Source organism: Camponotus vicinus, unplaced genomic scaffold (assembly GCF_025532165.1).
Source record: "Camponotus vicinus isolate PSW18456_S1 unplaced genomic scaffold, iyCamVici1.0 SCAF_1, whole genome shotgun sequence".
Lineage (NCBI taxonomy): Eukaryota > Metazoa > Arthropoda > Insecta > Hymenoptera > Formicidae > Camponotus > Camponotus vicinus.
The window spans coordinates 22026710-22053912 of NW_028141945.1; the positions used below are offsets into that span (position 1 = coordinate 22026710).

The 27203-nt window shown below is 38.5% G+C and overlaps 2 protein-coding genes, 1 long non-coding RNA gene, 1 other non-coding gene and 1 pseudogene across 5 annotated transcripts in view; 2 read left to right on the top strand and 3 right to left on the bottom strand.

The window, feature by feature from the left end:
- The window catches only part of LOC145972079 (serine protease gd-like), a 29979-nt pseudogene extending 3868 nt beyond the window's left edge, over nt 1-26111 (top strand). The window contains exons 2-4 of the transcript XR_014439117.1: nt 24640-24809; nt 24992-25329; nt 25797-26111. The product of XR_014439117.1 is annotated as a serine protease gd-like (transcript). The remainder of the gene's footprint in view (nt 1-24639; nt 24810-24991; nt 25330-25796) is intronic.
- LOC145959568 (uncharacterized) lies at nt 1544-1935 on the bottom strand. The gene is made up of 3 exons (XR_014435079.1): nt 1893-1935; nt 1741-1817; nt 1544-1621 (listed from the first exon to the last, which is right to left on the bottom strand). It is a non-coding gene; the product is annotated as an uncharacterized LOC145959568 (long non-coding RNA).
- Nucleotides 2022-2679, bottom strand: LOC145974847 (uncharacterized). The gene is made up of 4 exons (XM_083104901.1): nt 2475-2679; nt 2292-2375; nt 2077-2186; nt 2022-2033 (listed from the first exon to the last, which is right to left on the bottom strand). The coding sequence occupies exons 1-4, from the start codon at nt 2647-2649 to the stop codon at nt 2022-2024; spliced, it is 381 nt and encodes a 126-aa protein (XP_082961027.1). The 5' UTR covers nt 2650-2679.
- On the bottom strand, nt 3752-3825 carry Trnas-gga (transfer RNA serine (anticodon GGA)). The gene has a single exon. It is a non-coding gene; the product is annotated as a tRNA-Ser (tRNA).
- On the top strand, nt 5315-6310 carry LOC145974859 (uncharacterized). The gene is made up of 4 exons (XM_083104926.1): nt 5315-5519; nt 5619-5702; nt 5807-5941; nt 6060-6310. Exons 1-4 carry the CDS (start codon nt 5345-5347, stop codon nt 6308-6310), a joined length of 645 nt encoding a protein of 214 aa, XP_082961052.1. The 5' UTR covers nt 5315-5344.
- Nucleotides 26112-27203: the final 1092 nt, after the last annotated feature.

A 27203-nucleotide genomic window follows, 5' to 3' on the forward strand; every position in this document is an offset into this window, starting at 1 on the left:
AAAGCCACACGTCCCTTTCCGCGTTCATATGCACGTTCGTTCTTTTCCGCGTTATCACATATGTTCCGTGCTTCTTCTTCTTCTTTTCTCGTGCTAGATATATCTACCTCATCCGGTACCATCGCCGATGAAGATGGCCCGGCAGAGGAAATATCGACACGTTGATGAAGAGGTTGCATATAACACATATGATTGCGCGGTTGTTGTGAACAGCATAATTTGCAATAAGAAACGCCGCATTCGTGTTTTAAATTCGATTTAACGATACGACCGCAACTGTCGCAAAATCGCACGATGCTACAAACATTAGCGCGAGTTCTACCGTCGTATGATTTGTCGCTACGATGACGCTTGAAACACTCTGCACCGTAAAATAACCGATTGCACGCGTCGCATTTTATTTCAGCGTAAGTGGAATCGCACGGTGGTACGGATAAACATCGCGGGCATTTATTTAAACACCGGTGACTATTAGGCCTATCATTTCGAAAGCCTACATTACACGCTACACAATAATCGCGAGTACCAGCGGCGGCTTTTAAATTTAAAATAGGATTATAATGTTGCGAATCCTCGCAATACGCGATATTTAATCGCCGCGAGGACTCGCGCCCGAGAGAAGCGAGTATTTCGGTTCCGTCATACAACGGTTTTTCGCCACGACCGAAAGTATTAAAATTATATACAACAACCGCGATATTGTCGGCGGCGAAATAACGTTGGAAACGTTCGATTTCGCGAATTCCACAACCCTCTTCCGGTATTACGACACCGGCATTTCTCGTTAATTGCAATGCACATTCGCGTTGTAACGAAGAATGCGGATATCTTATCGCGTTCCATTTCTCATGCAGCTCGCGTGTACGGATATTACCACGCTCGCTATAAGTTTGAGCTACTACGAGGGCGCGAGGAAAGCACAGGTTATCCGAATTATTAATTTCGACTATCGAACGTTTCGCGACATCCCCGCGTGTTAACGCGACGCGACCGCGACCTGAAGGCATCGAGACATTATAAACCCGCATGTTAAATTGATCAGCGATATCGAGACCACCAGCGCTCTGTGCTAACGAACTCACGAGTCTCCAAATATCCTCATAACTCAAATCGCGCGACGGACGAAAAGATATACCCGCGGGACCACGCGATAAATTCGGCGAATCAAACGATAACCCTGCGTAATCGCCCGGTTCGCATGAATTTAACGCATACGCGTGAATTTCGCGAAACGCGTTTTCTAACGAGTGACATATATCGTCGCCTTCAGTCAACGGTCGTATCGTGAAACTCGCTTCTCTACCGATTACCCTGAATCTTTTAAATTGTCGCGCATTTTCCGATATTAAATTTACAAAATTAAAATTATTATTTCCGACCTGCTGCTGCTGAAGTTGTTGCTGCTATTGCTGATGTTGTTGTTGCTGCTGGTACTCATGCTCCTCCTCTTCCTCCGCGTCCTCTTCACCCTCCTCAGTCTCGGATGAAATATTTTCCGAGCGGGGTAACTCAGCTACCTCGCCCTCAGTCTCCTCCTCCTCCGCTTCTTCTTCTTCTTCCTCATTGTTGCAGGAGAGCGCTGAATTTTGTTCGCCGACAACACCACCACCTCCGTATTGCACTGTTAAAAATAAAAAACCGTATAAATTATAAAATACTATTTTTATTATTTTTATTATTTTAATATTTTTATACTCGAATGTAATCCGTACTATGAATGTTAATACAACGAAATAACACCTTTTTTAGCAATATTCGCTGTTTTTTATTCCGTTACTAATATTCCGGGGAATAGCTAATCCCCCAGCGACGAGTTTCTAAAGAAAAATTAAGAATTTGTTGGATTAAATTCGGGCATAAAAATATACCGAGAAATAAATTAATAAAGTTACCTTCTCTGGAGGGAGCGTATACATTTTCCTCTTCTTCTTCATCCTCTTCCTCTTCCTCTCTCTCTGTCTCTTCTTCTTCTTCTTCTTCTTCTTCTTCTTCTTCTTCTTCTTCTTCTTCTTCTACCACCATCACTTCTTCCTCTTCCCGCGCTTCTTCTTCTGCTTCGCTATCGGGGCTGCTGACTGCGTATGCGATGTCGGCAGCGTCATCGTTCATGTTTTCCTCGCCGTCGTCATCGTCGTCAAGAACGACAACGGGAATCGCCGGATTTTCCTCGAGTAATCGCGGTCTTCCTGAAATGTAGAATATTTTTTATTAGTATTAATTATTATTTTTATTACTAGCGAACAATCTATCAGAGAAAAATTAGCACGCGTTTTTATTACGTGCAAACTTACGTGAAGGACCTGCCTCGGGTTCTTCCTCAGCGCGGCGTCTACGCGAAGGTCGCACCATCGCTGTTCTCGCGGGATTATTGTTTCCTGCGATTAATTAGTAATTAAATATTTAACTTTATAATCGCGATTTTTTGTATTTTTACATCGAAAGTAAAAATAAATAAAATGAGTAAAAATAATTACCCGCCGACTGGATCCTGCTGTAGTTTTGGAGTAGGTAGGTTACATGTCCACCTACATCTTCCTCTTCTTCATATTTCTCATCTTCTCTCAAGGCTCTTCTAATTATTTCGCCGGCAATATTTAGCAATTTCTCGTCGCCGTCGAAATGCCTCAATTTATATAAAATTGCAAGCATTGTATCGGAGCAGGCACATGCGAAACTCGAAAATACACTATAATTATGTTCACATGTTTCCGTAAATTTGGAAATGTAGCTCGCGAAATTTATCTGTGGAGATAAATTCGCAGCCAACTTTACACATCTTGATATCAAATTGTCAAGTTTACGCAATTCTCCAATATCGCGTCCACTGTAATAAATCCGAAAGAAATATCAAATGTAATACGCGCGAGTGCTGCTTTCAACAAGCATCAACTCGTCGATTGCGAACTGGCAGCTTTAGTTTCTAGTCCATAGTACGTAAGAAAAATATATAAAACATAAATAAAGAGTTTTAAGTCAAAATCATGACGTAATTTCTTCGCACGCATTTCCATCCACCCAATCCTTCAAAGAATATTTCTATTTATATTGTTTGTTAACTGGTAATATTGTATACTTGCGATAATACAGAGATGACAGAGAGAGATAAAAGGGATAAAGAGAGAAAGAGAGAGGGATATTCAGAGATTGTTAAAGGCACAAAAGAAAAATTCTTTTGTAACTGAACCTAGGGTTGAAAATGTGTTGTTATCTCGCTATGATTCATAGATTGCTCGAAAACGTCGGAACCCGAAATATTTCAAAAATGTGTTGTTATCTACGTACTTCCATCCGCCCAATTCTTCAAAGAATACTTCTATTTATATTGTGTATGTTAAAAAAAATATAATGAAGAGGACTCTGCTGCACTAGAGTATCATTTCTTTCGTTGCTCTTCTGTGTTTCGGTGGTCTGCTGCACTAGAGTATCATTTCTTTCGTTGCTCTTCTGTGTTTCGGTAGTCTGATGCACTAGAGTTCATCACTACTATCACTCTCATAATCACTCTCTGCTATGGATTCTATTTCTATTTCCTTCTATTTCCTTCTATTTCTATATCCAGAGAAAGATAGGGATGTATGTGGGAGGAGGTCGGACGTGTCTTTACGCCCATTTGATCAACGAGCGACAGAATCCATCCGTGGCAACGGCATTGACGCATATCCTGTGGAGAGAGCATTCACACATTTTTCAGCCTAACGAATAATTGCTAGAAAACAATATTCGCAGACTAGAAAAATATGTGAGGCGCAAGTGGCTGGATCGGGAATCGAACCCGAGTCTTTCGCTTTCCGGGCAACTGCTCTAGACCACTGAGCTATCCAGACCTCACACCTAATGCTGCTTTTTAACACAGTGATATGCGACTCCAGAGCGATGTTGGTATCTTGCTCGATGGATGCAATGGCGATTGCCATGGAGGATCCTTGAAAAGGTCGCTCGCTGACCAAATAAGTGCCGTTGGAGGTATTCGCGTACATGCTGGCTTCCGACTGGCCTTCCGTATGAAACGGCACCGACGAGCACAACGCCGTAGAGTGACCACATCCCCCAAGATCCCTCTAGTATATATTAAAATCGCCACTGTACCAAATAGCAGTGGCGGATGGACCCTAAGATAGGGCCGGGGCAGGCCTCCAGAGAAAGATAGGGATGTATGTGGGAGGAGGTCGGATGTGTCTTTACGCCCATTTGATCAACGAGCGACAGAATCCATCCGTGGCAACGGCATTGACGCATATCCTGTGGAGAGAGCATTCACACATTTTTCAGCCTAACGAATAATTGCTAGAAAACAATATTCGCAGACTAGAAAAATATGTGAGGCGCAGAGATCTGATTCATAGAGATTATCATCTTCCATCTCTCTCCTCTCTCTCCTCTCTCTCTATCTCCATCCTCTCCGCCACAACTGGATCCATCCAATCGTAATCATCATCCGTATCGTCGTCGATGATAATTATGTTTTCTTCAGCCATTGCACAAAACCACCGAAACACAGAAGAGCAACGAAAGAAATGATACTCTAGTGCAGCAGACTACCGAAACACAGAAGAGCAACGAAAGAAATGATACTCTAGTGCAGCAGACCACCGAAACACAGAAGAGCAACGAAAGAAATGATACTCTAGTGCAGCAGAGTCCTCTTCATTATATTTTTTTTAACATACACAATATAAATAGAAGTATTCTTTGAAGAATTGGGCGGATGGAAGTACGTAGATAACAACACATTTTTGAAATATTTCGGGTTCCGACGTTTTCGAGCAATCTATGAATCATAGCGAGATAACAACACATTTTCAACCCTAGGTTCAGTTACAAAAGAATTTTTCTTTTGTGCCTTTAACAATCTCTGAATATCCCTCTCTCTTTCTCTCTTTAACCCTTTTATCTCTCTCTGTCATCTCTGTATTATCGCAAGTATACAATATTACCAGTTAACAAACAATATAAATAGAAATATTCTTTGAAGGATTGGGTGGATGGAAATGCGTGCGAAGAAATTACGTCATGATTTTGACTTAAAACTCTTTATTTATGTTTTATATATTTTTCTTACGTACTATGGACTAGAAACTAAAGCTGCCAGTTCGCAATCGACGAGTTGATGCTTGTTGAAAGCAGCACTCGCGCGTATTACATTTGATATTTCTTTCGGATTTATTACAGTGGACGCGATATTGGAGAATTGCGTAAACTTGATAATTTAATATCAAGATGTGTAAAGTTGGCTGCGAATTTATCTCCAAAGATAAATTTCGCGAGCTACATTTCCAAATTTACGGAAACATGTGAACATAATTATAGTGTATTTTCGAGTTTCGCATGTGCCTGCTCCGATACAATGCTTGCAATTTTATATAAATTGAGGCATTTCGACGGCGACGAGAAATTGCTAAATATTGCCGGCGAAATAATTAGAAGAGCCTTGAGAGAAGATGAGAAATATGAAGAAGAGGAAGATGTAGGTGGACATGTAACCTACCTACTCCAAAACTACAGCAGGATCCAGTCGGCGGGTAATTATTTTTACTCATTTTATTTATTTTTACTTTCGATGTAAAAATACAAAAAATCGCGATTATAAAGTTAAATATTTAATTACTAATTAATCGCAGGAAACAATAATCCCGCGAGAACAGCGATGGTGCGACCTTCGCGTAGACGCCGCGCTGAGGAAGAACCCGAGGCAGGTCCTTCACGTAAGTTTGCACGTAATAAAAACGCGTGCTAATTTTTCTCTGATAGATTGTTCGGTAGTAATAAAAATAATAATTAATACTAATAAAAATATTCTACATTTCAGGAAGACCGCGATTACTCGAGGAAAATCCGGCGATTCCCGTTGTCGTTCTTGACGATGACGACGGTGAGGAAAACATGGACGATGACAATGCCGACATCGCGGTCAGCAGCCCCGATAGCGAAGTGTTCTCGCCAGGTAAGATGTTGATGTAAAATATATATTAAAACGAAAATCCGATTATAAAAGTATTTTTAAAACTTTTTTTAAATTTTGTTTCTATAATATTAAATATTCAAATTTTAAATATTATTAGAATTTCTGCGAGAGATGGAGGAGCGCGAGAGAGTGGAGATTAATGAAGAAGAGACAGAGGAGAGCAGGGAAGCAGAAGAAGAAGTGCAGGAAGAGGAAGAAGTGATAGTGGTAGAAGAAGAAGAAGAAGAAGAGACAGAGAGAGAGAGGAAGAAGAGGGGGATGAAGAAGAAGAGGAAAATGTATACGCTCCCTCCAGAGAAGATGACTTTATTAATTTATTTCTCGGTATATTTTTATGCTCGAATTTAATCCAACAAATTCTTAATTTTTCTTTAGAAACTCGTCGCTGGGAGATTAGCTATTCCCCAGAATATTAGTAACGGAATAAAAAACAACGAATATTGCTTTTTGCAACAAAAACACAATGCAAAAATTCCTAGTAAATAATAGTTGCTGTTTTCGAATTATAAATATTATTATTTGTATATTTCAAAACAAATAAATTTCTATTTGCAGAAATATTTGTTACTTAAATTAAACTATAAAATTAAAAATCATTTATGTATTGGGAAAAATAATTAGTTAATTAATCTATATATGTTAAAAAACTATATAAAAATCCTAATTTAACAAAAATAAATTTTGTTGAAATATATTTGTTGAATATGTATGAATCTTTGTTTCATTAAATTGCAATTCTCTCTATATCTACAATTAGTATATCTTAAATTCATATTTGATCAAAAATAAATGCATAGGTGAAAGTGAAAGTAAAATAAGTAACATAAAACATATAAGTAGATAAAAAAAAATATATATATATATATATATATATATTATAAGAACGATCAGAAATATAAAACTTACTGCTCGCATATGTGTTAAATTAAAATTAAAATTTGAATGGTGTAGACTTCATTGCCGGAGCGTTTAAAATTAAATAAAATGAATCCATTATATATAAACTCAAGCTACAAATTTTATTTATCTGTTTTGATAATTCCTCATATATTTTGCGAATCTTTATTAATTCTTTTATATTGCATAAACAAATAATAAAAAAATAAGATAAGATAAGATAGCAAAAATGAAAAGAAGGAGTAGAGATATAGTAGATAGAAAGGCAAAAAAAATTAAGAAAGGAATTCTGCGGATCTATTAATAATTTTTAATAACTGAATGTGTATTCTTTTACACTGCATTTAAGCACAGTGTATTAAATAAAAAATTGATAGCATTCGATCGATTTGCATTTCGATTTCGTTGAAAAATTAGTTTCCATTTTTTTTTTTTTTTTATATGTTCCGCTTTATTATATGATGGGCATTAACCATAAGTTTTATAAGCAAAAAAGAGAATATGAAATCAATAATCTATCTCTTTAGCACATACATGTATAAATTTTGTCTAATTGAAATAAAAAAGTTCCATATGTATATCAGTCACGTAATATTTTTAAGGAAATCACAAAAATTAATGAAATATAATCAAGCAATTATTGAATATGTCATATTGAAGTGTATGCTAATATCATATTCAAAAAATTACATAATTATAAAAAATATATAATAATGAATAATAAAATAATATGTAATAAATCTTTTATTAAAAATAATTTATAGGCAAAGAAATTTAATTAAAATCATAAAATGCCGGAAAAATTATTACGCTATCCGAATCGTTATGTGGAATATGTAGTTTAGGCAAATACGCTTATTGTTTGACAGAATAGAATGTTAGAATGCACAGCAATTTCTTTCTAATTAGTTTTTAACTTCTTGCGTTTTATAAAAAAGTATCTTATATATGTGCATTTATATATTACTTCAATTTTCTCTCTCTTGTTTGATATATTTATTCAAATCTTATCTTCTTATCTTCTTAACAATACAAAACAATCACATCTTCTCTCTTAAGCATATAATAAAAGTAGAGGTAATATATTTCTACTGTATGGTACAGTAACTTTATGGAATAATATCTTCCAGTACGTTGATAATAGGACATCGTCAGTATTCACTATAGTGGTTACTACATAATATTGTACCAGTGAGTATAATTTTTAGCATATTAAGTGTATTTATTCGTTACAAAAACTTTCTACAAGCAGTATACGACCAATTAAAAAAAAAAGAAAAACAAGTCAACATTGTTGTCGACGTGTAAATAGGAACGAGTGATATTTGGTTTTCTCAAGATGCCTCGATTACTAAGGAATTATTCAAAACTCTTTGTTTTGGAGAAACTGAAATAAGGAATGAAATAAGGAATCGTGTTAAGAATGGAATGAAATATACAGCTCAGACTTGATAAACGGTTTTTTAATTTTAATTTAGACGCACGCTTCTATTTAGAACCTATGCAATTTAAATATATTTTTGAATGTTATTAAAGATCGTAAACTTACATTGTATATTTAATATCTTAACAATAAAATATGCATTTTTTAAATTTGTATGATTATGTACAACTATTTTAAAAATTATGAATTTTAATTTGTTAGTTTTATAATTTTATTAAAAAAATTATTATCATAATATGAAATATGCGACAGTGTCTCAACACTATACTTTCTATGCACTAATTTTAAAATCGTAAAAATGCTTCAAATTATGCTTTTTACCAATTATATCCCAATCACTCTTGATTTAATTTTAAGCTATGCAATACTCATTTAAAAGAAGATTCTTTTTATTTTAATGAAAATGTATATTATATCCACTTCACTAATTTAATTTTCGTTTAATTAATTGAGACGACCAAAATAAAATTTATTTAGTGCAATTATTTAGGGTGCAGTGCTATTAATTAATCGCTAAATAAATTTTTAATTGAATTCAATGTTTCATACCTAGGATCTAAAATTCAAATATTTCCGGCGAAATGGATGATTCAAAGATAAATGCAAAAACAAATATAATCATATAATCTTATATAATATTTAAATAACAAACTACTGTCAATATGAAGTGAGATATGCACAGAGCATTAAAGATATGAAATGCAAATTTACTAGGTTTGTAAAAATTTTGTAATTAATTAAAAAAAATAAACATCTATTATTTTTAGAATTTTACTGTGAAAAATAATGTTTATGGCTGTCGAACGGCTATCGAACGGCTATCGAACGGGTCAGGAACGGCTACGAACGGCTAAGGAACGGCAACGAACAGCTATCGAACGGGTCAGGAACGGCTAAGAACGGCTAAGGAACGGCGACGAACGGCTATCGAACGGGTCAGGAACGGCTACGAACGGTTATGTAACAGCTATCGAAACAACGATGGATTGACGATCGAGAATAACAGAGATAGCGAGGAAGAAGAAGAACGGCAACGAACGGGTCAGAAACGATTGCCAACGAGGCTGCGAACGGGTCAGAAACGACTGTAAACGAGGCTACGGACTACTTAGAAGCGACTACCAACAGGACCAATTACGGCAACAAACGGCTGCGAACAGCTATCGAACAGCAACGAACGGGGCAGGAACGGCTATCGAACGGCTATCGAACAGCTATGAGCATCTACAAAGGTTTATCGAACGAGTTGGGAACGGCTATCGAACAGCTATGAATGGCTATCGAACAGCTATGAACAGCTATCGAACGGCTATGAACGGCTATCGAACGGCTCAGAAACGGCTATCGAACAGTAACGAATGATAAAACGCACGGTGATACTCGGGGCACACATCGTTTGATTGACGAATCGAAACAACGATGGATCGGCGATCGGGAATAACCGAGGAAGCGAAGAAACAACATAGTTTAGAGAAACGGCAGTTGGTGAACGAATTGCACGCGCCGGCGAGAAAAAATTTTCCCCCAAGACATGTCATAGTGCGGGGATACGATGACCTGTGGCAAGCTGACATTGTCGAGATGCGTCCTAACTCTCGTTTCAACAGAGATTACCACTACATACTCACAGTCATCGATGCGTTGAGCAAGCACGCGTGGGCCGCACCACTCAAGAGTAAAGGCGGAAGCGAGACAGCTGATGCTATCGCTGAGATAATTCGAAATAGCAAAAGATGTCCGAAAAACTTACAGACTGATATGGGGAAGGAATTTTATAACGCTGACGTGCAACGGCTCATGCGGAAACATGACATCAATCACTATTCTACATATTCAGTATTGAAGGCATCGATCGTTGAGCGATTCAATCGCACACTGAAAAACGACATGTGGAAGATGTTCACGCTGAACGGATCTTACAAGTGGATCAGCGCGTTGCCGCGACTCGTATCGGATTACAACGCGCGCAAGCATCGAACGATCGGTATGCGACCCGTCGACGTTACCCCTGCGATCGCTGAAAGACTCTTGGCTACTGTGTACAACCGTGTAAATATCGCGGGTCCGGCAAAATTCAAAGTAGGTGACTCGGTACGCGTTAGCAAGTACCATTAGTAATTAAATATTTAACTTTATAATCGCGATTTTTTGTATTTTTACATCGAAAGTAAAAATAAATAAAATGAGTAAAAATAATTACCCGCCGACTGGATCCTGCTGTAGTTTTGGAGTAGGTAGGTTACATGTCCACCTACATCTTCCTCTTCTTCATATTTCTCATCTTCTCTCAAGGCTCTTCTAATTATTTCGCCGGCAATATTTAGCAATTTCTCGTCGCCGTCGAAATGCCTCAATTTATATAAAATTGCAAGCATTGTATCGGAGCAGGCACATGCGAAACTCGAAAATACACTATAATTATGTTCACTTGTTTCCGTTAATTTGGAAATGTAGCTCGCGAAATTTATCTTTGGAGATAAATTCGCAGCCAACCTTACACATCTTGATATCAAATTGTCAAGTTTACGCAATTCTCCAATATCGCGTCCACTGTAATAAATCCGAAAGAAATATCAAATGTAATACGCGCGAGTGCTGCTTTCAACAAGCATCAACTCGTCGATTGCGAACTGGCAGCTTTAGTTTTTAGTCCATAGTACGTAAGAAAAATATATAAAACATAAATAAAGAGTTTTAAGTCAAAATCATGACGTAATTTCTTCGCACGCATTTCCATCCACCCAATCCTTCAAAGAATATTTCTATTTATATTGTTTGTTAACTGGTAATATTGTATACTTGCGATAATACAGAGATGACAGAGAGAGATAAAAGGGATAAAGAGAGAAAGAGAGAGGGATATTCAGAGATTGTTGGAGGCACAAAAGAAAAATTCTTTTGTAACTGAACCTAGGGTTGAAAATGTGTTGTTATCTCGCTATAATTCATAGATTGCTCGAAAACGTCGGACCCCGAAATATTTCAAAAATGTGTTGTTATCTACGTACTTCCATCCGCCCAATTCTTCAAAGAATACTTCTATTTATATTGTGTATGTTCAAAAAAATATAATGAAGAGGACTCTGCTGCACTAGAGTATCATTTCTTTCGTTGCTCTTCTGTGTTTCGGTGGTCTGCTGCACTAGAGTATCATTTCTTTCGTTGCTCTTCTGTGTTTCGGTAGTCTGCTGCACTAGAGTATCATTTCTTTCGTTGCTCTTCTGTGTTTCGGTGGTTTTGTGCAATGGCTAAAGAAAACATAATTATCATCGACGACGATACGGATGATGATTACGATTGGATGGATCCAGTTGTGGCGGAGAGGATGGAGATAGAGAGAGAGGAGAGAGAGGAGAGAGATGGAAGATGATAATCTCTATGAATCAGATCTCTGCGCCTCACATATTTTTCTAGTCTGCGAATATTGTTTTCTAGCAATTATTCGTTAGGCTGAAAAATGTGTGAATGCTCTCTCCACAGGATATGCGTCAATGCCGTTGCCACGGATGGATTCTGTCGCTCGTTGATCAAATGGGCGTAAAGACACGTCCGACCTCCTCCCACATACATCCCTATCTTTCTCTGGAGGCCTGCCCCGGCCCTATCTTAGGGTCCATCCGCTACTGCTATTTGGTACAGTGGGGATTTTAATATATACTAGAGGGATCTTGGGGGATGTGGTCACTCTACGGCGTTGTGCTCGTCGGTGCCGTTTCATACGGAAGGCCAGTCGGAAGCCAGCATGTACGCGAATACCTCCACCGGCACTTATTTGGTCAGCGAGCGACCTTTTCAAGGATCCTCCATGGCAATCGGCATTGCATCCATCGAGCAAGATACCAACATCGCTCTGGAGTCGCATATCACTGTTAAAAAGCAGCATTAGGTGTGAGGTCTGGATAGCTCAGTGGTCTAGAGCAGTTGCCCGGAAAGCGAAAGACTCGGGTTCGATTCCCGATCCAGCCACTTGCGCCTCACATATTTTTCTAGTCTGCGAATATTGTTTTCTAGCAATTATTCGTTAGGCTGAAAAATGTGTGAATGCTCTCTTCACAGGATATGCGTCAATGCCGTTGCCACGGATGGATTCTGTCGCTCGTTGATCAAATGGGCGTAAAGACACGTTCGACCTCCTCCCACATACATCCCTATCTTTTTCTGGATATAGAAATAGAAGGAAATAGAAGGAAATAGAAATAGAATCCATAGCAGAGAGTGATTATGAGAGTGATAGTAGTGATGAACTAATACACACTAAACATCGAAATTTAGACTTGACTGAAATAATGGCATTGGATCACACGAAGATATGTTGTATATCTTACTACTATGTGAAAGATGAGTCCAAATATTGTACCGAGTGCTTCTATAGATTATCATTCCTGTTCTTAGAAGCTGGTTTTGTTCGGGAACATAGATGCACATATTATGAACATTTGAAAAATATGTCTTGCAAAGAATGTAACAAATCTTTGAATCAATTATTGGCCTGCAACATGTGCCCTATTTGCACAAATTAAAATAGATGATGGATAACATTGTAAGTATCTTAATTTATTATATATCAAAAGTATTTTAAAATAAATTATTAAAATAATTTAAACTAATGAAATGCGTATGTTTTCTTCTGTTTTCAGAAACGGCTTCCCCAACATAGCCCGACGGTCTATTTTATATATTATTATTATTATTTTTTATATTGTATACTTTTTATTAAACACACACATTTAAATAAATTATATATATTTTTTTAATTGTAACAAAATCATGACGTAATTTCTTCGCACGCATTTCCATCCACCCAATCCTTCAAAGAATACTTCTATTTATATTGTTTGTTAACTGGTAATATTGTATAATATCTCAAAAATGTGTTGTTATCTCGCTATGATTCACAGATTGCTCGAAAACGTCGGACCCCGAAATATCTCAAAATATAAGTTTATGACTAATATTGTATACTTGCGATAATACAGAGAGAAAGAGAGATAAAAGGGATAAAGAGGTAGATAGAGGGATAGAGAGGGAGAGAGAGAGAGGGATAGAAATATAAAGGGATAAAGAGAGAGAGCGAGAGAGGGAGGAATAGAGAGAGACCCAAAATCTTCTTCATAGGAATACCGCCATTTTTGTTTATACGTGCGTCCCCCGCCCCGCAGCCCCCGCGCCTCCGAAATTCCCTCCGTCCCGCGTGACGTCATCCCTGATAGGACCTGAGTTAGAACCCGCGTGACGTCATCCCCCTCCATCCTGCGTGACGTCATTCCCCCGCACCGCTGAGATCCCCTCGCCCCTCACCTCCCCTGAGATCCCTGCGTTAGAACCGGCTTAGTGCTAACTACTATAGTTAGCACATGTATTGACGGTGTCAACGATATTAATTAATTGCGACAAATGCGTATCTACGTATTTTATAATATTTTCCAAGCCGAGGAAAGTAACTTTCTGCATCACGATAGCGGTGTTATAAGTTTTTCGTTTCTTCAACGGAGGTTGTTCTTCTTCCTTCTCGCCATTAGTCGCGGAATGTTCGGTGGTTTCCTTGTATGCCACTAGAATAGCCCTCGCGCCATAAGCGCTGGTAAAGTTGATGGTGATATTGTTAATAATAATCGGGCTTAATCCCCCCGTTCTTTTTTGATCCTCGTTCAAATACTGTCTCATATGATCCATGCAGCTTTGAAATTGCTGCCACGTGTCGAAGTCGAGACAAATCCCATCGGCATTATTGCTCGTTAATTTAACAATAAGAACGAAGCAGTCTTCCTTCGTCGATTGCAATCCCACTTGTATCTTCTTAGTGAAGGATGAATTAAGTCCATATGTTGTTGATAGCAACAAATGTCGGTTTCTTCCGCCGTTGCCGATTTTATTGTCTCCATTTCCCGCCTCCGTAATATCACAAACGTGCGCGGATTTCACAAAACTCGCTATTTTTTCCGTCGTTCCAGCCATTGCTATTAACTTTCGAGTGCACTATGTAAAAAATACTCACAACAACGATAGCGTATTCGCGTAGAATTTTTCTTCTTCGCTCGAGGCTTAACTTCTGTTAACGGCGGAATTCGAATGAATATGCTGTTTGTCCTCGCGCTTATATTACTGCTTTCCCCCTCAAAAAAAAATCTAAAAAGAGTGGTGGGAAAATAATATGCGCAAAAGTGAGCATAAATGCGTGTTCAAACAAAATATTTTACAATAATCAAAGAAAAAATACCGAGAAACTTCTATAAACGTTTCTAGAAACTTCTAAAAATTTTCTCTAAGCTATATCTCGGTGATTCACCATGGGAAAAATAAGAATATTTTCCATATCTTCCTAAATTATTTAGAAAGTGAATTGTTTTCTGATCACGGGGGATAGCGATTGTCCGAATCAGCTATCGATTGATTCATAAAATACGAGTATGTACAGGTATTTTGTAATTTAGATGATACATCGATTTAAAATATATTTTCCGGAATTTAAGCATTTTATTTTTACTATAACCGTATATGGAGAATCAATTATGAGCTCATTAGTGTTGAAAACCTTAGATGGTTATCTTAAGATTAGATTATTTTATTGGATGTCTCGAGTTTTTAACGCGCGTTTAGGCTTTTAAGAATTTCTAGATATTATTATATCGCGGGGGGATAGTGTTTGTCCGAGTCAGCTATCGGATGATTCATAAAATACGAGTGTGTACAGGTATTTTGTAATTTAGACGATACATCGATTTAAAATATATTTTCCAGAATTTAAGCATTTTATTTTTATACTATAAGCGTATATGGAGAATCAATTATGAGTTCGTTAGCGTTGGTGCTCGCGAAAGTCGCCGATGCGAGCCTACCCTCGCGCGATTACGCTTACTCGCGGTCGCGCGCGCCGTGTATCGGCTAATCAGCGGTGCTTTCCGCTCGCACGCGTAACAGAGAACGCTAGCGCGAGCCGCGGCCACCGCGGATGGGGCCCCCGTGAATAAGCTTATTTTCTTCTTACATTCCTGCAAATAATATTCGAGGAGCATGCGCATTTTTTACTTAGGTTATTGTTGTTAAATATCATCGTTAATTTTTTTATTTATGAGATTGTTCCTAAACACGAAATCGATTACTTTGTGTAATGGACGTGCGCTGGAAATATCCTTGGACGTCGATCGTCTGCGGTCCTACGGGATGCGGGAAAACAATTTTCGTGAAAACATTTCTTCGACATTTATCCCGCATGTCCGATGTCCGATTCGAGAGAATTTTATTTTATTACGCAGAGTGGCAAGATGCGTATCAGTGCTTACATTGCGACACGGGCGAGAGAGAAGAAGAGAAAAGCGAGAGCAAATATAGCGATAATGCTTTAGTAAAATCGAGGAAAAATATAATCGAATTTCACGAAGGGTTACCGCGCCCGGAGGATTATTCCAACGATCCGCTTTCTCCGAAATTGGTGATAATCGACGATCTTATGAGGGAATCATCTTCGTGCGACGCTATCGTGGATCTATTTACCAAAGGAAGTCATCATAAGAATCTCAGCGTTATACTCATTTCGCAAAATCTTTTCCATCAGGGACGTGGGCAGCGCGACATATCTCTCAACACGAATTATACAGGGTGTTTCATTTTAATCCGACCAGTCGAATATCTCGAAAACCAAGCCCGGGAGAGAAAAATATTTCAGACCAAAGTTGTTTGGTTTCGAGGGGGCCATAAGATGGTATCATTGGTTTGACCTTGAAGAGTCATTTGAAGGTCACGTGAAGGTCACTTCAATTTTTTTAAATGGAACACCCTATATATTTTTGCACACTCTTGTAGCTTATCTCGAGAGCTTTCCAAAACACTATCATTAAGTACCTTTTCGTTAAGTACTTTTTGAGTTATGAGGGTTGAAATAATTTCTTAATTTTACATAAACCGTAAAATATCTTGTAAAATATTCACTTTTCGATTATCTTACCTTAATACTTTTATGTACAAAATAATGAGAGGAATCAATTGGTGTAAAGAAAACACATAGTTGTTTTTAAGAAAAAATATGGAATTGTTAATTGCAAATTACATATTTTTTCTTCAAAACAACTATGTGTTTTCTTTACACCAATTGATTCCTCTCATTATTTTGTACGTAAAAGTATTAAGGTAAGATAATCGAAAAATGAATATTTTACTAGATATTTTACGGTTTATGTAGAATTAAGAAATTATTTCAAGCCTCATAACTCAAAAAGTACTTAACGAAAAGGTACTTAATTATAGTGTTTTGGAAAGCTCTCGATGTCAGCTACAAGAATGTGCAAAAATATATAGGGTATTCCATTTAAGAAATTTAAGGTGACCTTTATGTGACCTTCAAATGACTGTTCAAGGTCAAATCATTGTCACCATCTTATGGCCCCCTCGAAACCAAACAACTTTTGTCTGAAATATTTTTCTCTCCCGGGCTTGGTTTTCGAGATATTCGACTGGTCGGATTAAAATGAAACACCCTGTATAGTAATTTTCAAAAATCCGCGCGATCGCGCGCAAATTCGTCATTTAGCACGCCAGGTATATCCCGACGATCCAAAATTTATGGAAGAAGCGTACTACGACGCTAGCTCGAAGCCGCATGGATATTTATTGCTCGATTTGAAACAATCGACTCCAGACGAATACCGATTTCGCACGTGTATCTTTCCGGAGGATACTCTACATTACGTCTACATACCGCGTAAATCTGTCATTAGGGGCGGAAGCGTATAAAAGAACGGTATTCGCACCCGCGAGTTGTAGTTGCACGATTACGGCGCAATGGTGAAAAAAGCAGACCCTAACAAAACATCATCGACAGCGACAGCGAGGAATTTACCGAATAGCGCGATAAAGACTGCAAAACGCCGCATCGGAGAGAGGAACCTGTGTCTCTTAAAAACTCTATGCTATTTGAAAAAAAATCAAAGAGCGGCGTTCTTACGCGATGCTGACAATAAATTTGTAAAGTGTATTCAGGAGTGTATTTTCAATACGCTCGAAGGTAACGTACCGCTCGAATCTAGCGAAAAAAAGCGCTTGTCCAAGCATAAAACGACTTTACGTCGCATCGCGGCAAAGCGGGGTAATTTGAAGACTAAAAGAAAACTATTGGTACAACGCGGAGGATTTTTACCCTATATTATCGGCCCTATACTCGGTGCTTCATTATCACGGATTATCGGCGAGTGAAAAAAAGATACAATTCTTTATATCCTTTGTGAGGAAAAATAATAATATTTGGAAAAGTATTAAAAATGGAAAAGGCTAAAAAAATGGTTTTAATTTCTACGGAAAATCTCGAAAAAATGCAACGAATGCAGCAGCAGCAGCAACAAAATCAACAGTCGGAAAATGTTAATAATACGAAAAATGATAATAATAAATCTATACGGATACCGGGAACCCCTTTATCGCGACTCGATGCGGAGATGTGTCGTATTCTCAATCTCTCGACTCCCACCGACGAGGGTGAAAGATGGAAAATGTATAAAGAAGTACTTCAACGTTATCTTTACTTTGTTCGGGATGCAAAAAAGCGTTTTCGCAAAGATTCGCGTGGGGCTTTAAACGACGACGCCGATGATAAAACTGAGCAGGACGAGGACATGTACTTGGAAGATGACAATACCGCTGAATTTATGCGTACTTTAATTAGTAGCGTTGGAGATGGAGGAGGTGACGCTAATAGTTTTGGGAAAAAACGCGATCAATCGGCGGAAATGATTAAAAATATAATTGAAAGTGTGCCGAAAACTTATCGCTACAAAGCTCACACGCTATTGAAATATTTACTCGATGCCCCGTCGTCAAAGATCGGTTGGGATAGACAAGGACTCGTGACTATAAACGGTGCGGTTGTAGCGGGTTCGAATATTAGCGATCTCATAAATGACGCGATACGCGAGAGAAAAACAGTAAAAGCAATCAGAAGAGTTCAGTTTGCGCGATTACTGCACGAAATAAACACACCTTCCAGTCTCATAGGAAATCGTAGTTTTTACACGCGGGCAAAATAGCTCGTCGTATTAAAAGCAGCGAATTAGCAGCTGATACTCCACTCCGAAAACTCGTCGTTCACGCAGCAGGTTAAACGAGACGGATGTATCCGAAGGAGATACGGTATTTATATCTGCCGATGAGGATGAGGATGAGGCCGATAAAACATTAGCAAGTAAGGACGAGAATTCCCCGACAAAGAAAGCAAGAGGTTTATTCGGTTGGAGCAAATTCTAATAAGATGGAACTCGAAAAATTATATTACGATCCTTCGCACTACGCGGGTTATTCAGCGACGGTCAATTTATCACGAGCGGCTAAGCCGAATTTCTCGCGTAACGAGGTTGTCGACTGGCTTAAATCGCAAAACGCGTACACGCTGCATCGTCCAGTACAACGAAAATTTCCGCGTTTACATTATAACGTGACAAATATCGATGATTTATGGGAGGCGGATTTAATCGATCTTCGTAATCTTAAGAGTTATCGACGGATATTCCTCGTTGCGAAACTCGGCCGCGAGGATCTTCGTAATCTTAAGAGTTAACGACGGATATTCCTATCTACTGGTGGTTATCGATGTACTTAGCAAATTTGCTTGGGTAGAACCTTTGCGCGATAAAACTTCGGCGTGCGTGATAAAGGCCTTTCAGAACATATTCTCGAGAAACAAAAAACGTTTACCCGTATACCTACAAACCGACAAAGGTAAAGAATTTATCGCCACTACTGTACAAAAATTTTTAAAAGAAAAAAACATCTGTTTCCGCGTAGCTCGTAATCCTGATATTAAAGCAGCTATAGTCGAGCGTTTTAATAGAACACTTAAGGAGAGGATGTGGCGTTATTTTACGCATAAAAATACTCGTCGTTATATCGATATTTTGCAGGATATTGTTCGCGCTTACAATCATACTCGTCATTCTAGCATTAAAATGCAACCCGCGGCGGTTACGTTGGAAAATGCACGTATCGCGCGAGAAAATATGAATCGGCGTTGGAATATTAATGATGATGATGATGATGATGCTGGAGGGAGAAAAAATCGCGGACGCAAACAAAAGTGTAAATACAAAGCGGGCGAACTCGTACGCATCAGTAGAGCAAAAGCGGCGTTTGAGAAAGGATACGAGGCTGGTTGGAGCGAAGAAATATTTCGAATTCATCGCGTTCTCGAATGGAAAAGACCTTCTGTATACGAACTAAGTGATTTACAGGGCGAGGTTATAGACGGGATTTTTTACGAGCAAGAATTAACACATGTTATTAAAGACTTGCGAGAGGGAGAATTTATCGTAGACCGTGTGATAAAAACCAAGGGACGAGGTAACAATAAACAATTACTAGTTAGTTGGCGGGGATATCCTTCTAAATTCGATTCTTGGATACCAGCCTCGAGTTTAATATCAAAATGAGAGGGGAAGAATTTTACATAATCCTCCCGAGCAATAGTAGCATGCGATACTTTACGGAAAATAAAACAACGTGTTTCACCACCGAATTACCTCAACGTATAGACTTAAGCGGTCGTTGGGAAGTAGTGCTCACGGAGATCCAGTTTCCGTGTAGCTTTTTACATATACGCCCTGGAGAAGGTACATTACAATTCCTCAATGTTAGAAGGAAGAACGAAGAGATAATTCCTGTAGACGATGCCGAAGTACCGCCAGGAGTTTATTCAAATATACCCGATATTATAGAAACGATGAATTACGCGTCCTAATTGGTAAATTCGCATATCGTTTGGAAATTAAAAGTCGGAGGTAGAGTTGTTGCGAAACTCTCTTGCGTAGAAGAGAAATGCGACATGGTCCATTACGTATATTTTTCCGACAAACTTTGTCGAATACTCGGTTTTGATATAGACGGTAAAAAACGTTCACGCTTACTTTTCCCGTCATTTCTTTTTGCACTCGAGGATGCTACCGGCGATATAATAGCCGACAAACCAGCTAGCTTGTTGCGAGGCATTCCCGACAAACTTTTCGTCTACTGCGACATTTGCGAGCCTTATATCACGGGTGATGTACAATCGCCCCTTCTTCGAATAGTCACGCACAATGCTAGAAATAATTATTCGTTTGCATCTAGCCAGATAACCTATTTTTCGCCCGCACAATACATCGCTTTGTGTCAAACATGTTTCCGAACAATCGAAATAGATATAAGAGATCAACTGGGGGAAGGTATACCATTCGAATTCGGAACGTTGACTGTGACTTTGCACTTTAGACGTATCGATTAGATATTATAAAATACACAGAATCTGCGAAAGAGAAAAAGTGCATTTGACCGTTCATTATTATTATTATTATTAATGGACTATTACTCGCCCTATCAGCGCGGTCACGGAATCGGCAGTTTTCTCGGGGGATTATTCAGACGCGTACTACCATATTTAGGTAAAGCCGCGCGAGCTGTGGGGAAAGAAGCTTCACGAGCCGGCGTTAATGTAATCGAAGATGTCGAAAACAATACGCCATTTAAGGTAGCGGTCAAACATCGTTTTGAAGAATCGCGAGACAAACTCAAGAGAAAAGCCAAAGAAAAAATAAGTAGTCTAATGAAGGGCTCGGGATATAAATCTGATGCGAAAATGCATGTAGCTCAGTTCCCTTTTGTCGGGCTTGATAATCACATCGCACGATCCTCAATAACATCGGCTCGTAAGCGACGACGGACGAGTAAGAAAATCAAAGCGGTTGGGAAAAAAAGAACGAGTACAAAAGCACAGAGAAATAAAAAGAAGAAGAAAAGTCGTACGGTTGTGAAAAAAAGACTTAAGACGTAAAATCGGTAAAAAACGTACCGTATCCGATATATTTTCTTAAGCGGTTATATTCGTAGCATTCTAATTTAACGACGGTGGCGAGCGACGGACGACAGCGAGCAATTTGCGATAAAGAAATATGTCTTTTCTTCACACGCATTCGAGCGAGTGTTTAAAGAGCGAACTAGATCTCTTCTCTCTACCGCCTACGCAAACTAGCATCGAAAATTCGCAATGGATTCATTACAAACCCGTGACCTCTCTCTCGGACGACTCGCCGATAGAATTCGTCATCCCCGGACGCGGAGAAGAATATTTAGATCTCACGCACACCATGCTGAGTCTTCGTCTACGTGTAGAAACAAACGTCGATTCCACGAGACAGGCTTCAGGAACAAGCGCCGAAAGAATAGCCGTAGGCCCTGTAAATCATTTGCTTCATTCTATCTTCAATCAAATCGATGTGTATTTCAATCAAAAGCTCGTGTCGCCTCCAAACAACGCTTACGCGTACCGAGCGTACATAGAGGCGTTGTTAAATTATTCTTCACCCGCAAAAACTTCCCATCTAACTTCATGTCTATGGGACATGGATGCACCTGGACACATGGACGATCTGTTGGAATCAAATCCCGGCAATCCCGCTCTCGCGAGACGCGCTCGTTACATTTCCGGAGGAAAGGCGTTAGATCTCGTAGGACATCTCCATTGCGACGTTTTCAATCAAGACAAATTTTTAATTAACGGTGTAGAAGTACGGTTGAGATTCGTTCGTTCGAAAGATTCGTTCTGCCTCATGGAAAGTAGCGGAACATCGAAAATTCACATTCTCGATGCCACCCTGCTCGTTAGAAGGGCGAAAATAAGCTCGGGTTTGTTACTCGCGCATGCTAGAATGATGAGTAAAGTTACAGCCAAGTATCCGCTCACGAGAGTCGAGGTTAAAACATTCACGATTCATAGCGGTGTTATGGGTGAATCATTAGATAATGTAATACTCGGTCAATTACCGAAGCGAGTAATAGTCGGTTTCGTTAGTAATAAAGCGTTTAACGGCGACAGAAAATTAAATCCGTTTAATTTCAAAAACTACGGAATAAATTTCTTTTCGCTGTACGTCGATGGCACGCAAATTCCCAGTAGACCTTTGCAACCAGCTTTTTCCGTGGATGAACCGCTTTACATCGAAGCTTATCAAACGCTTTTCTCGGGGACGGGCATTCATTTTTTGAACGAAGGAAATTCTATAAGCAGAGACGATTATTTCAAAGGATATACTTTATTCGCTTTTGATCTTACTCCCGATCTATCCGCTAATTGAGCTGGACATTGGAATCTCGTCAAACATGGTAGTTTACGATTAGAAGTGCGATTCGTAAAGGCACTTTCCGAGACAGTTAATTGTATTATCTATGCCGAATTCGATAATGTTATAGAAATCGACTCGTCTCGTCAGGTCATCGTCGATTTTTCGGGGTAAATTCTGTATAGACGCTTAAAATTGTTCCCCCTCTACCTCGCTCAAAACACCGACATCAGCGCGCAGCGTTTCGAAAAATATTCAGTTTCGTTGGAGACACGCTCGGCGTCGTTGTTTCACATAGAGCCTCGCGTCGAATCACATAAGTTTTTCGTAAGATGGATATAGTCGTCGATATTCAGGGTTTCCGCGATGCGAGGAAAAAGTTTATCCCTAAGGAGGTTGCTGTTGTAGCGATTGACGCTCCAATCGTCGATCATTGGATTATGATACCGACGCATTCGTTTACCGAATTACCTGAAAAAATAAGACAAGAAAACAACTGGCTCACGAGAAATCATCACGGCATTGAATGGTTCGATGGCGAAACTAATCCGAAATATTTTACATCGCAACTGCGGCAAATTACAAGATGCGTGCGTCACATTTATGTTAGAGGAAACGAGAAAGCGAGTTATTTGAGGAATCTACTTTCTAGAAATATATATAATTTGGAAGGCATCTCACCGGCATTCAAAAATCTGACGGTAGAAGAAGAGTGCGGACATCACGGATTTCGAAAATTCGGAATCTTTCATTGTGCATTACGCAACGCTTACAAATTAAAAAGCTGGATTGTTGCGCAAAATAATTTCAGCAGCGACGGAGACAGCATTACTCAAACGACTTGCAGTTCTCCCGAAATTTTGATAGTAAGCGACGACGACGACGACGATGAAAATGAAAATATTAAAGCACAATCAAATAATAAAATAGAGAAGAAAAATCTGCAAAAAATCGAACGTGCGGCTATTAACCGCCCCGCGCAAACAGAAAATCCGTTAGCTGTACAACCCGAAAACAAGCCACCAAAAGAAATTATTCAAATAATACCGCTTGTTCGCTCATCTTCGCTGCAAACAAATGGACTCTCGCGAAATTCTGCAAGCATTGCGTCAACTAGATGTCAAACATGTGGGAGTCTATCCTGCCGACAGATTGCCGATGGCGTGGACGAGGTCGACGGCCATCGTCGCTAATACGGACAATCATAATCGCCCTGGAGAACACTGGATCGCTTTCTTCCTCGACGAAGACGGTACAGGGACATACTTCGATAGCTACGGAATACCGCCCTTGTATCCGGGTTTTTTCCTACGTCTCCGACGAAATTCCAACATTTATCGATGGAATACCGAACAACTACAAGGGCTTTTCTCTCAAACCTGCGGACTCTACAGTTGTGTATTTTTATATTATATGCGAATATAACGATCATTTAATCGTAGAATTATTTCATAAAATTTTTCTTCGCGAAAAGAAACATGAAAAATATAATGTTAATTAATAGCGTGTTTAATTGTAAGAAGATATAAAAAATATTTTGGCGAAGTACTATGAATTGTATGCGGGTATATTAATAAATGTGAAAATTTTTTATCTTAATTCGTGTTTAATACTTTTAGCTTTTCCCTTTTTCCTTTATAACACCCCCGCCTCGCGTTCAATCATCCGCATGTTCATCTTTTTACCTCTGTAGTGCAATGTAGTCTAATTATAATAATTATTGTCTCGTGGCGAGACTTTGTCTTTTCCGATAAAGCGCGTCATGAACCGTTCGAGCGGAGGGTCTTGTTTCGATATTCCATAGCGGGCCCCGAGACGGAGTGGGGAGGTAAGGATTGTTTCCTCGAGACATATACCGCCGGCTACCCTCCGAAAGTCGGTAGGCGGGGGGTTCGTTCTGCCAAGACGTAGCGAGAGCGACTAAGGGCTAGGTAACGGGAATTTGACTCGGAAGCCCGGAGTCTAGTACCGTGGAGGTAGGGAAATAAAAATTTGATAAATCGGCGACACAGCCGGCGTCGACCAATCACAGCTCTGGGCCACTATGGTGCGAGCCAATCAAACTCTGGGCCACTATGGTGCAAGCCAATCAAACTCTGGGCCACTATGGTGCAAGCCAATCAAAATCGAGACTTCGGGAGGTGGGGCATTGTTTCCACCAATCAGAACGCCTCCCTCCACTTCAGCCGGTCACACCCACGGCGCCAGGGGTCGAGTGGTGGGGGTTTGTTTTGACGCACCATAGTGGCCCATATCTACTAACAAAGTTCCGAGTGCGGTATCAGCGGTTCGCCAACCATCTACAATCCTCTAAGCTCCAATGAAATGAAGACGTCACGGGGTCAGTGGCCGTGGTTAGTGGCGATCTTTCACTTCAGAACCGAATATGTATTTCAATGTCTCGGCTCCATTCTGACTAAAAAACACGTTATAACAGGTGTGTTTGAAGAAATCCATTTATTAGAAATTGTCCATTTATTAGAAATTTACAGAATATTGAAGATCTGAATATTCATTTCTAAGAAATTCGGTCTTCTTCTCATACGTTACTGTTGAGAAATGCTTTATTCGTGTTTGTCTGTTTTTATTGAAAAATGCTGTATTCGCGTTTGTTTATAGCGGCACACTGCCTTGAGACGTTCACCCAAACCGATGCGTTGATAGCATCTTTCGGAAAAAAACTGTTTACCCGGAATGAAACAAGATTCAAATATAGAGAGATTGCGTACTTTACGCTCCATCCTGATTACAATTCCTCAAGCACAAGTGCTGACTCCGATTTGGCGATTGTGACTTTAAAGACTCCCATTGAGTTCAGCCTTACGAGCAAACCTATTTGTATGTGGTATGGCTCGATCGATCTGCAGAGCGTCGTCAATATGGTAGGATATATCGTATGGTTAAAGGACTCTTTTAAAAAGGAACCCCGAATGGGAATGGCGCCAATAGTGAGTCAGGTAAAACTGTCTCCCTTTCAATGATTTCCATCATCTTCGTGTTACATCCTCACAATCTAATTTCTCTTAAATGAAATAAGAAATATTTTCAAGATGAGATATTATCAAGATTTCATGTGGAATTAAATCATTGTTGAGTACAAAATTTTAGAAATTCTTGTAATTCGCGCTTCGATGCTTAACATTGCGATTCGTTTTATATTCATAACGGATGGATTTGTCAAAATCATTATATGCTTTAAATTAAAATGATGAATGCGATATCGGTTTTAATGCACATTAATTAATCGCGATTAAGGCATATGTACAAATGTTTGTAAACTCTTGAAACACTGGTATCTATATATAAATATTGATTGCAAAAAATTATCAAATTGATCGATTTTATAAATTATTTGTGCAGAATAAAATTTTGTATAAGTGATGAGATTAAAAACCCCTTGTCTAATTATTGTATATATTATTAGGAGACATGTCTTTGGAGTCACCCGGATTTCTCCAGCTTGACTTCGAATCGCACTTTTTGTGCTGATATGCGAGACGGCAACGGTCCATGCGTTGGTAGTAGTGGAAGCGGATTAATGCCTTACGATCCTGTCACACAGCGTTATCAATTGCGCGGCATCATTTCGCGGTCTGTGATAAATTCCGCGTATATCTGCTTTGGTAGTCAATACTTTGTCTTCGTTGACGTAGCCAAATATTTATCCTGGATTTACCAATAGATCTCTACTGAACAAGAACATTACCAACAAGACCCATATTATAGAAGACCGTTATAATCGTTTCTTATATCTCGTTTCGAGAATGTATCAGATGAGATACTTATTAGATTGGAATTTCGTATCGTGAAATACGAACGGTTCAATAGTTTCAAATGTTTTGATTAAAGATCAATTGAAACTATTCAATTGAAAAACGGAGTAATTACTCACGCGAAATTCATTAGATTGAAAATATTGATTAAAGTAGAGATACGCGCTTGTTTGAGTAACTTTTTTAAAAATCATAAGTGAATACAAAAGTGATAGAATGTCATCGACACAGAAAAAGAAAAATTTTACTTTTTTTGAAAAAAGTTTTTAAATTAGAATAAGAAAAAGAATAGAAATAAGAGTAAGAATAAATAAAAGAAGATTTCAATTTTTAGAGTTTTAAAAATTAAAAATTAATTTAAAAGAAATTAATTTAAAAAAAAATTAAATTTTAAATTTATATGTATATATATATCTGCACAAAAAATTATATATTATTTATTTTATAAAATCTAGAAAAATACTTATATGCGTAGGAGTGTGTGTGAATTTATATGCATATATAAACATATATTTTAACAAAAGTCATATCTTTAAATATTTTTGTATTTTGTTATTTCGTTAAGATATTAGAGAATACTGTAAGTAATGATCAAATAAAAGAGATGAATAAAATAAAAAATATTAGAATTGCCTAAAGCTTGATCGCTTCATAAAGGATCATGTTTCAACTTATCCTGAATCTTTATATAGAATCTTTATACAGTTCTCGATCGAGATAGTTCAATTCACACAATCACGTGTTTGTATGTTTTAATAAAAGTTATTTATGATCATGTGTGTATGCGCGCATTTATGTTCTACTAAAATTTTTTATACTTTGAATTGAACGCACTCAACAGATTGAAACAACTCTATACGAAAAATGTGGCTTCATTACAACATATTGATCTATATGTTTGGGTTTCTTCTCGTAATATCATCCAGATCGTTCGATGATGCTGTAGGATATTACTCGTTCCTCTAGAGAAAATTAATGTTCAAATTAAAAATGACGACGCAGTTAAAACACAATCTCGGAAAAATTCTTCACGAGTTGCCAATCTTGTCTTCTAAGAA